The sequence below is a fragment of the Orycteropus afer genome, unplaced genomic scaffold (assembly GCF_000298275.1).
Source record: "Orycteropus afer afer isolate SDZICR_OR568_19922 unplaced genomic scaffold, OryAfe1.0 scaffold00290, whole genome shotgun sequence".
NCBI lineage: Eukaryota > Metazoa > Chordata > Mammalia > Tubulidentata > Orycteropodidae > Orycteropus > Orycteropus afer.
In genome coordinates, this window is record NW_006921877.1 from 3,383,820 (window position 1) to 3,399,474 (window position 15,655).

Genomic DNA, 15,655 nt, shown 5'->3' on the forward strand with positions numbered 1-15,655 from the left:
GTGTTTTGCAGATTCTACATTATTCTTTAGCATTGCATAGTATTCCATTGTGTGTATGTACCATAGTTTGGTTATCCATTCCTCAGCTGACGGACATTCACCAACTTTTTTACATCAAGTTTTATGTAAATGTATTCTGTGTACACACATACTTACAAAAATGAGATTACATTATATACATATTAGCCTATAACTTGTTTTCTTAACACTATTTTGTGAACATTCTTCTATGTCAATAAATATATATCCATGTCATTAAATTAATGATTACATAGTACCGTATAGAAGCAACCTATTATATTTTATATTTAATCAATTCACTGTATTTGGACTGTTGTTTTCAAACTTCAGTTAGAATATTCTCATTCATATATATTAACACACTTGTCCAATTATTTCTTTCAGATAAATTCCTAGAAGTAAAATTACAGATGAATCTTCTTTTTTTTTTTTTTTCCAAAAAACCCTTTTTATTATAAAAGGTCAGGTTTAACTTTGGTGAGTAGTGACTGCGGTCTTAAAAGTTTGCAAGCAGCCATCTAGATGCAATGATGGGTCTCTCCTTGTCCAGAGCAAAGAAGAATGAAGAAAAGTAAAGATGCAAGATGTGTGGAAACAATTAGTCCAAGGGACTGGCAGACCATGCAGTCCTCAAACTATATGACCATGAGACCAGAAGAAGTAAATGGTGCCCCGGCTACCACTGTCAACCACTCGGAGAGATACCTTCCTTGGAGTGATCAATCCAATCCTGGGAGAACAGAAAGGCAGTGTCCGCACAGAGAGACAGCTGGGGGTTGGGGAGCAGGAGTGCATGGGAGGGAAGGACACAGGGAAGAGGTAACTATAGGGAGGAAGTGGGAAGAGAGCTGTTACATTGTGGGGAATTACAGTCAATGACATGAAACAAAATGTATATGCACTGCTGTATGGAAAATGAATTTGGTCTGTAAACCCTCACCCAAATCACAATAAAATAATTTAAAAAAAGAGAGTCAGGTTTATTGTGGTAAAATTTACACAGTAACATCCACTTTTTAGTATATAGTTCTATGAATTTTGACAAACACAGTCATGTAATCATCACTACAGTCAAGATACAGAACTCTTTCATCACCCCTCCATAATTCTCTGTTGTTCCTTTGTAATCAACCTCTCTTCCCACACCCATCCTTCAGTAACTACTGTTCTGTCTTCTGACCCTATAATTTTGTCTTTCCCAGAATGTCTTATATATGAATTTATAGTATGTATGAGTCTGGCTTCTTTAACATAGCTTTCATTCATGTTGTTGGATATCAGGAATTTGCTCCATTTTATTGCTGAGTTTTTTCATTGTATGTATGTACTGGTTTGTTTATCCATTCTCCAGTTGAAGAACATGTGGGTTGTTTCTAGTTTTCAGCAATCATGAATAAAACCATTATAAACATTTGAGTATAGTTTTTTTGAGTGGACACATTTTTGTTCTTCAGTAAAAACTTAAGAGTAGGATTGGTAGGTCATACGTTAGTGTATGTTTATCTTTGTAAGGGATTGCCAAACTCTTTTCCACAGTGGTTGTATTGTTTTTCATTCCTAACAGCAATGTATGAGAGCTCCAGTTGCTTCTCATTCTTGCCAACACTTGGTATTATTATTATTTTTTAAAGTACCTTTCTAATTGATGTGTAGTAATATCTCATTTTTGTTTTAATTCAGGGTATATACTTTTTAGGGTTCTTGCTGTATTTACCCTCCATAAAGATTACATTCCTCCAATGGTATATTCATGAGTTGTCATTCTTTTCTCTCTTCGGAGAGATAAACCAAGGTCTCTATAATTGGCATCACACAACTAGACAAAAATTCAGATTTTTCTCTCCCTCATCACCTTTCAGCCATCACACAGAAATAAAATCACTTGTATTATGGTTAAATTTCTGTACAATGAATCATAACTTCTAGTGGACTTTTAATATAATGTGAGAGGTATATTCATTTTGGGGAAAATTTAGCTTAAAGGCGAATAAAGTCTACATTAGTGACTGTAGTAAGTTCTTCAAAGACACACATTAAAAGTAAACTCTGTGATGGTTATACAACGTGGTAAATGTACTTATACATTTAAAAGTAATCATTTTATGAGAAAGTATAATATTAAAAAAATTTATTCTAATATAGAGTATTGATTTTTTTCCCTTCTTCTTGTCAAAATAGCTCAAATTACTAAGCAGGGGAAAATCTTAATTAAATGGACCATTTTGCACTTTCTATCAAACTTCAACATATTTCAGTAGGATCACATTCAACTCTGATTTACTAAGACTTTGTTTTTGGTATTTTGTGGGGGCCATTGGTTTGACTGAGCTGAAGTTAAATTGAACACAATAGCTGCCTTAAAAGAAGTTTGTAATCTTGGTTACTTATAATTACTTGAAATTTTCAATTAAACACAGAGAATTCTTCAACCAAACCTTATTAAAATAGCTTTAAAAGAATAAACCCACCAAACTCACTGCCATTGAATGATTCCAACTCATGGTGATCCCCACTAGGTTTCTGAGGCAGTAAATCTTTACGGAAGTGGATTGGCTCATCTTCCTCCCTCAGAATGGCTGGTGGGTTTGAACTACCAACCTTTTGTTAGTAGTCAAATGCCTTAGTCACTGCGCCACCAGAGCTCCTTCAAAGATTAAGACTTAAATCCAAAAGGGTAAAAGACTTAATCTTTCCCACATTCTTTACCTCCGGCATATTTCTCATTCTGTCTGCTGTAATCCAGTGCAAAAGCCTTATCATCTAACCCCAATAACCATCTCTTTCTGTAACTCCTAAGGAGTTCTGGTGGTGTGCTTAGTGCGACTGTGAGTCAAAATGGGCTGGATGGCAGTGAGTTTGGTTTTGGTTTTAGTCTGTAACTCCTTGGCTTCCATAACTTTTTTTTTTCCTTTTAATTAACCTCCCTCTTCTCTATCACTTTCCTTGACTACTTTGGCAGACAATACCTCCACCCTCTTCTTTCTTCTCAACCATGTTTTCACTCTCCTTGGCCTGACAGTCTTATTATATACATTCTCTGTGGAGGTCTTACTTTTTTGTCGTGGTGTTAACTGTCATTTGTACGTGGATGGCTCCTAAATATGTATTTCCTTCCCTGAACTCTTCTTTCGGATTCTGTTCCAGACTCAGAGAAGTTAAGCAGTTTGCCAAAAACAGGGTAAGGCAGCAGCAGGTGGGTCAGAATTCAGGACTGCCTATTCCCTTTCTGGTACTAAAATGTGCATCCGGGTTTCTTGTAGCTCTTTTCTTCCCTTGCTTTTTAATTCTTCCTTGAACTGTTCCTCAGCCACTTTGGTTCAGTTTTCATATCATCTTGGCTTCTCTTAGCTTGTATTAAGCAAACAAATACAAACCTTAACTCTCCAAATGGTCCCCAGAGATGTCATTTTATACCCTAAGAATCTCCATTTCTCCGTCTTTACAAGAAACTGTTTTCACCTTCACACACTTTTTTTCCCAGGGACTTCAAAGAAAGCATTTATCATTAAAAAGGCAATCACTCTTTTGTGTTCCTTTTGAAGTATTTAACATGCCAAATACAAAATATTTACATTTTAAATGTAAGCCTATTTGAAGAGCTGCTAATCTCTGTGTGGGGGAAGAAGGCCTGTGGTGCAGTGAACTCACCGCCAGCAATGGTCGAATCCGACTCAGAACGACGCCTTCTTGGGTTTCTGAGGAGGTATCGCTACAGAAGTAGATTGCCCAGTCTTCCTTCCGAGGAGTGACTGGTGGGTTTGAACCGCCAGCATTCTGGTTAGCAGTCAAATGCCTTAGGCATTACGCCTCCAGAGCTCCCCTGGTGGAGTGGTGAGTGTTATGTGTATGTTTATGTGTGGAAAGCCAAAGGTCTCTAACCTGAGAAACTGGAAAAATAGCAAATAAAAACTCAGCCATGGAAGGCCTGGGGCTAATGCATCACTCCCCACCCCCGCCCCCCCGCCCCAAATCGTCTGGAACTTCTTTGGGTATTTATGTTGAGAAGGGTGTAAGCGAAAGAGAAAGATAGAATTTAAGCAAGAACAAGAAAAATTAGATCCTTAATAAATAAATAAATAAATAAAGCATTGTTATTCCACTCTTACATTCCTCATAGACTTTTAAAAGCACACTTTACCTACAGATTTCCATGGAAACTAAGCAAAAGGAAATTAGGAGAGGCAGTGAAAAGCCATTTCTGTGCAAATTGATGTTTGATTTTCATAAGGCCAGCGTTCTTTCACCTTCGAGGTGCCAGTCATTACAACAACAATTGTTGTTGTTGTTATGTGCCGTCGAGTCAGCCCTGACTCATAGCGACCCCTCCTTGGGTTTCCGAGGCAGTATCACTACGGAAGTAGGATTGCCCAACCTTCCTTCCGAGGAGTGGCTGGTGGGTTTGAACCGCCAGCCTTCTGGTGAGCAGTCAAGTGCCTTAGCCACTATGCTACCAGAGCTCCCACAACAACAATTACCTTAGTTTTTATTCACCCTACTATTTTCAAAACCGGACAGTCCTTCATGATGGAATTTAAAATACCATCTATATCCTGCTTCTGGTTCTGCACCACGGAAGGTCAATCTCTGTGGGAAGTCTGTCCCGGGCAGGAATGCCACGAAGGCATGCTTTTAATGTGATGTGCACGTTGGTGTGTGCACTTTGGCAGAAAAGCCGGGCCTGTGCTTTAAAAAGACCCAGGGCCGGTGCGTGTGTGTTGAATTATCCCTCTTGGCAGCTTGGGATAGGATGCTTGCTCCCCACCTTTTACACTAAAAACAGAAAGAAAAAGAAGAAGAAAAAAAACAACCCAACGAATCCAACAGGCATCAAAACCGTACGAGCGCCTAGGGAAAGCGCGCCAACCACACAAAGAAAAGGAGGGGGGCTACTGGGATTCAAAATCATTTTCCCAGGACGGACACTCTCCTGGGCCTATCGGAGTTAACTGCGCGCTTGTTCTTAGCCAATAGACACAGAGTTTCTGGTCCAGGTCCGCCCTGAAAGCCGATAGACAATTACATAGTCCAATGGAGTAGTGCAATGCTGAAGAAGCAACCAATACGTTCGGGAGGTGGGTGGAGTGTAGGCCAGGGGGTTGGCGGTGCCGTGTCATGGAGGCTCAGTCTCTGAGCAGCCATTGAAGGGGAAGGAACTGCGGGTGTGTGAGTGTGTGTGTGCGTGAGTGTGTGCGCGCGCGCGCGAGTGTGTGGACAAGGAGGTGGGGGCAGCCGAGTTAGAGTACCAACTCTTTGGACTCCATTTGTTATTCTTTTTTTCCCCCCACACCTATTTGGTGGTGGTGGGCGTTATATTTGCGTTTATTTTCATTCATTTTCAAACCTTTTTAAATTTTAGGGTTGGGGGTTGTGAGGGAAAGGCAGGAAAGGGGAAGGGAGGAGACTAGTGGCAGAAGAGGAGGTGGAGGACATGGAGATGAAGAAGAGGATTAACCTGGAGTTAAGGAACAAAGCCCCGGAGGAGGTGAGATGACTCAGCCCCCTCCCCTTCCCCACCAACCCTATATTCAGAGGGTCGGATTTCTGGGGGTCTGTTTGGGTGTGTGGGGAGGCGTAATAAATTAACCCCTACTTGGGGTTAGGGTTAGAGGAAGTGTTTAATTTTAAGTTTTAAATCATTAAAATCTTCTTCTTAAAATGGCGAAGGGTTTAAGTTTCTAGGGGCCTTTTTGTGCATAGGGGCTTAGCCCCTTTCGACTCTCTATGAGCTGGGCTTCCTGCTCATGGGGGCGGGGAAGCGGGGTGGTGGGGGCCTCTCTGCCGTTTCGCTCCCCGCCTTCTGCACTTGAAGGCCAGCGGCGTGGGCGCTACCCCCGATCCACTCGCCCCTGCCACAGGCGTCGCCGCCTGGGAAGTTAGTCTAACTTTCCTGCAGTGCTGCCAACTCGTTTAGGGTCGGGGACAGAGGGGTGAAGGGACCCACGCCCCGGCCTCGAGGCCGCTCGGCGCCAGACGTAGCGCTGGGCGCGGGCTGGGGTCCCTCGCAGGGTCCGCGGACAGCCCACTCCTGGCGGCTCCCACTTCCCTGGGAAGCGGCGCGCTCCGACCGCCGCCAGGCGGAATCTGGGTCAGTCGCGGGTTTGTCCGACCGCGGGTAAGTTTCGGGACTCGTCGCAGTAACCAGAGGTCGGGACGGGCCGTGAGGCAGAATCCCCTTTTTCCCTCCAAAGGTAGGAAGACACCCTCGGCTTTTACACCGCGAGGTAATGCTGTCGGTGGATGTCTTAGTGGCCGCAACTCTGAATCTGATCCCTGGGGACGGTTTCACAAAACTCAGCAAATGGGTCATAGTAGTTTTGTATCTTAAAAGATGGGTCCGGCGAAACTAAATGATGCGCTCCCGTTACTGTCGCCTGAGTTAAAGAGACGGGTTTGGGAGGGGCCACGTGAGGCGGAGTCGTCAGCTTTGGGGGGCAGGCGGGAGGTGTTCCGGGTTCCTTTACGAGAGGGTGTCCCTCGGCCTCCCCCAGCCCTCCCGGCTCTGGGAGGCCCGGCAGACGACCCCTTTTTTCCTTGGGGCGTCCCCGCCTGCTGTGGGGTTCCCTGTCAGCCGGAGAGTGTGCGGGGTCCGCGGCCCGTGAGGAGACTCGGATTTCAGGTTTCAAGAAAAAGTGTCAAGAGCCTTAGAATTGGAATCTGGGAGATCTATTTTATTTAACGGATGGGGGTGGTGCCCGTGCACCGTAGGGGACGAGTAGGACTCTGGCGGTGGGCTGCAGCGTGCCGAATGGAAACTCAAAATATTTATGTACTTTTTCTTTCTTTTCTTTTTTTTAAGTGTCTTTCCCTGAAACTGGTAGAGGGCGGGGAGGAGGAAACAGTTGCTGCTATCAGCATCATCCCACTGAGGACTTGAAGTTTCCTAGAGTCTGCTCTTTAGGGGCTCCAGGGAAAAGCAAAACAAACTTAAAAGCTGTCTCTCAGAAGCACACGTAGAATGCTTTTTTTATGTCTTGGGTTGGAAAAAATGGACTTGGTCCTCACCCTTTATTCCTTTACATAGTAGTTTAATTGCTGCATTTCCAATTTGGGGAGTGCAGGAGAGAGTGCCCTTTTGCAGACTCTACCTCCGTTGTGGTGTAATAATGGTCTCATATTTGTGAAGCTCTTGACAGTTTACAAAGCACTTTTCATGTTTGTTACTTACTTTACTCTTTGGGATAAACTTGTAGTGTGAATTGCTAGAATCCAAACTAGGAAAGGAAGTCTCAGAGCAGTGAAGTGATTTACTTAAGTGATAGAACTGATTTTCTGACACCAAACCTAGTGGCCCTTTCACCACTCTGCTAGATTGGGAGTCATAAGACTTAAAGGAGGCACAGCTCTGCCACATACTAATCGTGTGACCCTAGGCAAATCGTGCCTATCATCTGGGCCTTAGTTTCCTCATGTCTATGTGGGAGATCATGATGCTTTCTTTGGTCACCGAAATAGTTATGTCAAAGTTATATTCAAATGGGGAAGGTGACATTCCTTATTGATAATTTTTAGCCTTCTAGATACCTCAAATGTAGTTTTCACATTGGGGATACAGACCAGGGTGTCCTGTGTCCTCCTTAAGATTAAGTCCATTCAGGCCTACACAAGGAAGTTCTGTTACTACAACTTTAACTCACTAGGGGATCCAGTGCTCCTCTCCCCTCCAAGAATGGAAAAAAAAAAAAGTCCACAGAAATCCTACCAGAATGTTAGGGAGAAATAACATTTTGTCAAGGATATAATGTTCTGGCTGATATTGTTTTGGCCTCAATATTAGAACAAATAACACCCAAAAGCTGGGATGTTCCATAAGGGTTACATTTTTTTTTTTTTTTTTTGAGGTTTGATGGCATTTATCAACTAAAGATAAAGAAGTTGAAAACTGAAAAAATGGATAATGAAACTGTTTCTTTTCTCCTTGACTTAGCACCTTATGTGAATCCCTTCTAAAGTAGCACAGGTGTCCCCTCACTGCATCAACATGTGTCCTGATGTTGAGGGTCATTCTCAACACCATGAGGGTCAGAAACAGGTTTCACATGGGATTTTTTTTTAAGTTTTCTTTTTTATGCCTCAGTGGTTTGAAGCAGACACTGAACTTCTTAGTTGAAGTTTAAATTTAAAAAGTTGACCATAGTGATGACTTTGTTGTTGTTGTTGTTATGTGCCGTGAGTCAGCCCTGACTCATAGCGACCCCTCCTTGGGTTTCCGAGGCAGTATCACTACGGAAGTAGGATTGCCCAACCTTCCTTCCGAGGAGTGGCTGGTGGGTTTGAACCGCCAGCCTTCTGGTGAGCAGGCAAGTGTCTTAGCCACAATGCTACCAGAGCTCCCAGTGATGACTTTAGATAGTTTTTTTTTTTTGAAATGAAAAGGATATTCATATTTTTAGAGTGTTAGGATTTAGGTTCACGGCTAAACAGACTGCAGCCTAAAGTGTCATCAATGCATTTCTTCTTACAGGTGACAGAGCTAGTCCTTGATAATTGCCGGTGTGTCAATGGGGAAATTGAGGGCCTGAATGATACTTTTAAAGAACTAGAGTCTCTGAGTATGGCTGATGTGGAGCTAAGTTCACTGGCGCGACTTCCCAGCTTAAATAAACTTCGGAAGGTAAGTTGACTTTACATGTATAGGCATCATGGACTACTTTGTCAGGTTTTGGCTAAATGAAACAACTATTCCATCAACTGATTAGAATTTCTTAGTTTCTAGAGATAGAAAAGCATTATATAGAATTTTAGAATCAGTTCTAGTATTGTTTTTACAAATTTAAATTTAATGGTGGAATCTCTGTATGACATGGATTTGGATTTAGCATCTACCAAATGTTTTTCTCTGAAACATAGAATCTAAGTGCAACATAACTGGAACCAAACTTGGGTTAGGAGCCCTTTCGGGATTCTAGTATATTATTTGGGGGATTTAGGTGGGAATATGGAAATTAATGTAGTATTAGTATCGTAAAGCTAAAGAGAAGAAAGATAATTGCTTGTCTTCTTTAAATTGATATATTTTCTTTGATCCACCTTAAGTCTTCATTATTCTTTATTTTCTCTCCATGTTGAATATGTAGTTAGAACTTAGTAACAATAGTATTTCTGGAGGCTTGGAAGTCCTGGCAGAGAAATGTCCAAATCTTACCTACCTCAATCTGAGTGGAAACAAAATCAAAGATCTCAGTACAGTAGAAGCTCTGGTAAGTGACAGAGATTTTTGTTTCTGGCTTTGCTTTTGTGGTTGAAATTTCTGGAATTTTTTTTTGTATTTTGTCATACCAATTTCTGTTTAACTCTTGAGATTTATGAATGTCTTATATGCTGTGATATAGATAGTTACCTCTTCTTTTCTTTTAAGGTAAACTATCCAGAGAAATTTTCAGATCAGTGAGAAATTTATCATCAACTTCAGGCATTGAATATCTGAGTTTTACGTTTCCATTATTTTCTTAATTTCTGCTTCTTTTCCTATTTGCTTATTTTTTGTTATTTTATTACTTCTTCCCTTGTTTCCTGTTATAAGGGAAAAAAAAAAGCAAATAAAACTAAACTGTGAAAGTTATTATTCTAATTTTTATAAAAAAGGTTGGGAGGAGGTTGAAATTATTGAAAATAAACTTGTCTGGGATTGAAAGTAGCCATAATATTCTTATTGCCTCTTTATGCACAGATTCAGACAGGAAAACTATATTGGTGGCGTAGTGCCTAAGGCATTTGGCTGCTACCCAGATGGCTGGCGGTTCAAACCCACTAGCTACTCCTTGGAAGGAAGATTGGGCAGTCTACTTCCATAGTGATACCACCTCAGAAACCCAAAGAGGGGTCGCTATGAGTTGGATCTGACTTGACGGCAGTGGTTTTTTGTTTGTTTGTTTTATCTACTGTAAGTACGGTACTAAGCCAGGTGTTGGAGTTATAGCAGTGAGCAAAACAAAGTTCCTACTCTTGTGGAGTTTGTATGTTGTTGTTGTTAGGTGCTGTCGAGTCTCCTTGGGTTTCCGAGGCAGTATCACTATGGAAGTAGATTCCCCAACCTTCCTTCCGAGGAGTGGCTGGTGGGTTTGAACCACCAGCCCTCTGGTTGTCAAGCGCCTTAGGACTATGCTACCAGAGCTCCTGTGGAGTTGATATGCCAGGGGCTAATTAAGAGGGTTGGCTGTGCTTGATACAGTAATCCTTCATTATAAAATTCTAAAAATCTGAAAATCATTCTCCTGATTTAAAATACATATTTTTAGTTCAGGAATTTGAGAAATAACATGATATTTTAAGTCTTAGATGTAAATTTTAACTTTCCTTTTACAGCAAAATCTTAAAAATTTGAAAAGTCTTGACTTGTTTAACTGTGAGATCACAAACCTAGAAGATTATAGAGAAAGTATTTTTGAACTGCTGCAGCAAATTACATACTTAGATGGATTTGATCAGGAGGATAATGAAGCACCTGAAGCATCTGAAGAGGAGGATGATGAGGGTAATCATTCTTAATACTCATGAATGTGTCATAATTATAGCCTCCACTCGAGCCAGGCAAATTAGATTGGACTTGGAGGTGTGAAAAAAATAAACAAGATACTAGTAAGACAAGAAAAATTAAAAAACCCACAGCCCTTGCTGTGTTATTTCTTCTTTCAGACTTCTGAATATATCAAGGGATTTAATAAGTATTATTACACCAAGATATATGAGTTTTTACATCTGTATATACTTATATAACCATCATACATAAAAGTGTGACTTTTAATAAAGTACTTTGAAAAAAAAAATTCATAGCAGTGTTATTCATAATAGCCAAAAAGTAGAACCAAATGTTCATCAACTGATGAATGGATAAACAAATTGTGATATAGCCATATAATAGAACATTATTCAGTAAGAAAAAGGAATGAAGTAATGATATTTGCTAAACATGGATAAACTTTGAAAACATTATGCTAAGTGAAAGAAGCCAGACAGAAACAAATACATATTGTATGATTTCTTATTTATATCAAATATCCAGAATAGCAAACTTCATAGAATCAAATAGTAAATTAGTGATTACCAGAGGCTGGAGGAAAGGGAGAATGGAGAAATACTGTTAATAGGTATGTGGTTCCCTTTTATGGTGATGAGAATTGTTCTGGCATTAGATAGTGAATACACATTGCTTGATAAATACATGACAGATCAAATGACAAAACAGCTGATTTCAAGAGATTCAAAGAAAATCACTTTGAATTTTGTAATGGGACACTGCTTGTTATTATTGGCTATAAATTTTTTTACTGTAAAAAGAAATTTGATGGATAAACAATATATAAAGGATAGATAAGCAGGTTTTAAAGTACAAAGTAAAATGAATGTTAGTGCATATAGTATTTTGATGAACACCCATACATTGGAAAAATACCAGTTTAGAAGTCGTATTTCTCAAGTAGTAAATATGAGTGTTGTAAATGGAAATCTTTAAAGAAAATCACCGTAAGATACTTTCCACCTACTGGCTTAAGAGGTTGATGTGATTACGGCAGGGGTAAAAAGGATCAGCATACTAGCAAGATATATTTGCCCAACCATTTTCTCATCTTATAAAATATTTTTAAAGATGGAGATGAAGATGATGAGGATGAAGAAGAAGATGAAGCTGGTCCACCTGAAGGGTATGAGGAAGAGGAGGAGGAAGATGAGGAAGATGAGGATGACGATGATGATGAAGCAGGCTCAGAATTAGGAGAGGGAGAAGAGGAAGTAGGCCTCTCATACTTAATGAAAGAAGAAATCCAGGTGAATAGATAGTTTTTATTTATACTGAAAAGGAATTATATAGCACTTCCTACTACAACAAGTAAGTTGTGTGGAAATCTGAGAATTATTTCTTAGGGTGTGTGTGTGTCTGCTTGTCTTTATCCCCACCATTCCCTACCCCATGCTATATCCTAATAATCATAAACACCTATTGATTTTACCTCCCAAATATTTTTTTAAAAAATCCTTTCTGCCCTCAGTGACATGGTGTGGTGAAAATATTTTGCAAATGTTTCTGAGCCTGTTTCTTTATTTATAAACTCAAGATTGGAATACCATCCTCAGAATTGTTGTAAGGATTTAATAACAATTTAAAAATTTATGTTCAATTTAAATATAGTAAAGTATCTCAAGAAAATTTGTCTCTTCCCTTGAACTCTCTGTTGCTTGTTCTTTTGTAGAAGCCCTCTAAATGATCTCTCTGAATACAGTGATCACCAGTAGGTGTACCCTTTGCAGTGTTGCCTGGGTGATCATTAGATCACCAGCCAACTTGAAATCCTGTCATGTTTCTCTGTTGCCACCAAGATCTTTGGCTTGGCAAATAAGGCCTTTCATTATGAGTCTGCCGCTTCCTTCTCTGGCCTCATCTCCCTCAGTGGCAAATTAAATTGTTGCTTGTCACACCAAACTGTTTCTTACCTTTGTCTGTATATACAGTTTTCATTCTACCTGAAATACTTTTCTACCCACTCTGTCAGATGAACTTTATTTTATATTGAGGTAAACATAAATATGGTGAAGCATGTAAAGTACACTAATTTTATGTACAGCTTCATTAATTTTTACATATGTGTGTACTTGTGTAATCACCACCTAATCATGCCTAGTAAATTCTCATTTATCTTTTAAAACTCAAACTCTTGAGTTGCCTCATTATTAAAGGTTTCTATGATTTCTCTTATGTACTTAGTCCTTCCTCTGTTACCTTTGAACCTTGGTTAGGCTGTTGTTGCCTGAAAGCTCTTTGCAAAAACTTGTTTATTTAGCTACTTTCTACTATGTGGTGAGCTCCTTAAGGACAAGAACAATTCATCTTTGTATCTCAGCATCTAGGACGTTGACTGGCGTTTAGTAGGTTCATGGGAAATGTCATTGACTTGAACAAATGATCCTTGGCCCCAAGGAATTTAGATATTTTCTCCTAATGTTAAATTATTGAGTTTTAGAATTCAGTGTTGTCATGATTAAAAATAATATCTCTTATTTATACTAGAAATTATTAGTATTCTTGTTTGTTCTCCTAATGATTTTATATTAGTTAAATGGATTATATCATTGATCAATGATGATTTTTCTGTGATACTATTTAAATATGAAACTAGTATGGAAAAAATAAGGATATTTATTTGTTTGGGATCTTAGTGAGTTAGGAGCTACATAAGAAGGAAGAACAGAACTTTAATACTTTAAATATTCATACAGAAAGTCAACTTGTTCAGATTATATACTCTCATACAACTTAAATATTTTTCGCCTTTTTTTTATTTAGTAAAATAATGGACTTGTGTTCTTTTACATCTTTGTCTTTTATTTTTTCTGCCAGTGATTCTTCCCTGAGTTTGTTGTTGTTATGTGCCTTCGAGTTGGACCTGACTCGTAGCAACCCCTCCTTGGGTTTCTGAGGCAGTATCACTACAGAAGTAGATTGCTCAACCTTCCTTCTGAGGAGTTGCTGGTGTGTTTGAACCATCAGCCTTCTGGTTAGCAGTCAAGTGTCTTAGACGCTATGCTACCAGAGCTCCCTCCTTGAGTTTAGTATTAAGTAATTTAAAAATGACTTTTAATTAGCTGCAAATGTTTAGATTTATCATTCCATTGCGTGTTGGGACATATTAACCAAAACTGATACTCTCAAATACAGAACAAAAAATTTCTAAGATAATATATACAACATTAACTCAGTATAGGGGTAGCGAGGATCACTAAAAGTTTTTATTCATAATGGAATAATTTGGATGATTAAAATGAAGTCTTGTTTTTAGAAACTAAATGCCAGGAGAAGCTTCACAGACTATGGAATGTAAAAAGAAATTAGAAGGATATAGAAACTATATTTGATTAGCTGTTTCTTGTTTTGAGTCTTTTATTTCTTCTTCTTTCACCTGTTTTTCCTAGGCAAAGAATTAGTATGTATGAAGTGTAGTGTATTTCATTAAAAACAAGCGTAGGAGCTTCAGGAGACTTGGGAATTATGGTGCTCTTGGAGAAAGATGAGGCAATCTGCTTTCCTAAAGATTTATAGCCTTGGAAAGCCTCGGGGGTAGTTCATAGGGTCACTGAGTCAGAATTGAAGCGAGAGGGCAGTGGATTAGGTTTTGTTGCACCTAAAGTCCCTGGGTGGCACAAATGGTTTGCACTCAGTTGCTGATCTAAAGGCAGTGCCATGGACAAAAGGCCTAGAAACCTGATTCTGTAAAGATTACAGCCAAGAGAACCCACTGGAGCAGTTCTACTCTGTAACATATGGTGTTACTAGGAGTTGAAGTCGACTCGATGGCAATGGGTTTTGCAATACTCATAGCACGAATGAGAAACATTTTATTTCCCACTAATAAGGAAAACAAAAAAAACATAGTCTCCTGAAAGTTGAGTTTTTATTGATAGTTATTTTCTAATGGATAATTAGGAAAAAAAAGATGTAAAAATATGTATCAATTAATCTAATCATGTTTTGATTAACACAAAATCCAGAGAAATACTAGCTTTTGAGATCTGGGCTTTTCTAAACTTTCAAGGAATAAACATGATTAGTACCTTAAATTTTATATATATATTTAAATATCCTCCTACTTCTATAGAGATACCGCCTTGGAAACCCAAGGAGGGGGTGACTGTGAGTCGGGTTCCACTCAGTAGCAGTGAGTTTGTTTTAGTGTGGTTTATTATTCCTTGCAGATGGAAGTTTAAAATATATTTCCCTCCCTCTCCTTCACTCTTCTCTTTTCTTTCCTCTCTCCTCACCATCCACTCTTCCTATCTTTTATTCATTTTAAGGCTGTAGGTTCTCCTGCTCTTTATTGTGGTTTCTTTTTATACTATTTACAACCCCATCTATTCCTTTAGCTCCTTGTAACTTGGTGATATCTGGTTTGGAGATGCTTTACATGTTTGAATTGACTACATAGAAACGATTTTTGATATAAGAATCTAGCTTCTCAGAGGTTTATGCCTAAATGCTGAAAAAGTAGGTTTTGTTTAATATTTCTAGATATAAATGGCATTATAGATAGAATGAAGAATAGATTGCCCAAATTTTCCCTGACAGCCAGTGGCTCTTGATATTCACCAGTTGGTGAACGCATTTTTGAGAAGCAGTAAAGTTTTGTGGGTCTGGAGACTCTAGATTAGTTCAATTTTTTCAAACATATCTGGAACTCAGCTGTTTGGAACATAGCCAAGAATAAGGCAGTAAGTATAAAAGGCCTCTGAGAAGCTAAAATATAAATGATAAAAGACACTTTATTTGTATGAGAGTATCCACGCTGTTATTCTAAACCTATTTTCTCTTTTGTATTCAGTTATCTGATAAGCATATTAATCTATTTTATGATTCCAAAGCAGATTAAAATTGGAATAATAATTGACTGCAAAAGAGAAGGCATAGAAACTAGGAAAGAATACAACTCAAAGGTTCGTTTTTTTTTTTCCAATTGTGATTTGGGTGAAAGTTTACAAAACAAATTGGTTTTCCATTCAGCAATCCCCACACATTTTGTTTTGTGACATTCTTTTTTATTTTATTTTTTTATTGTGATTTGGGTGAAGGTTTACAGAGCAAATTCACTTTCCATACAGCAGTTCACATATACTTTGTCTCATGTCATTGACCACAGTTTACCACAATGCA

The 15,655-nt window shown here is 39.0% G+C and overlaps 1 protein-coding gene across 1 annotated transcript in view; it reads left to right on the plus strand.

Annotated features, from left to right (window-relative positions):
* The first annotated feature begins 5,449 nt into the window (after window positions 1-5,449).
* Window positions 5,450-15,655, plus strand: part of ANP32E (acidic nuclear phosphoprotein 32 family member E) — a 12,727-nt gene continuing 2,521 nt past the window's right edge. Inside the window, exons 1-5 of the mRNA XM_007950958.2 lie at window positions 5,450-5,503; window positions 8,483-8,632; window positions 9,096-9,218; window positions 10,324-10,492; window positions 11,606-11,784. Of these exons, the coding sequence (XP_007949149.1) occupies window positions 5,450-5,503; window positions 8,483-8,632; window positions 9,096-9,218; window positions 10,324-10,492; window positions 11,606-11,784 (675 nt within the window). The remainder of the gene's footprint in view (window positions 5,504-8,482; window positions 8,633-9,095; window positions 9,219-10,323; window positions 10,493-11,605; window positions 11,785-15,655) is intronic.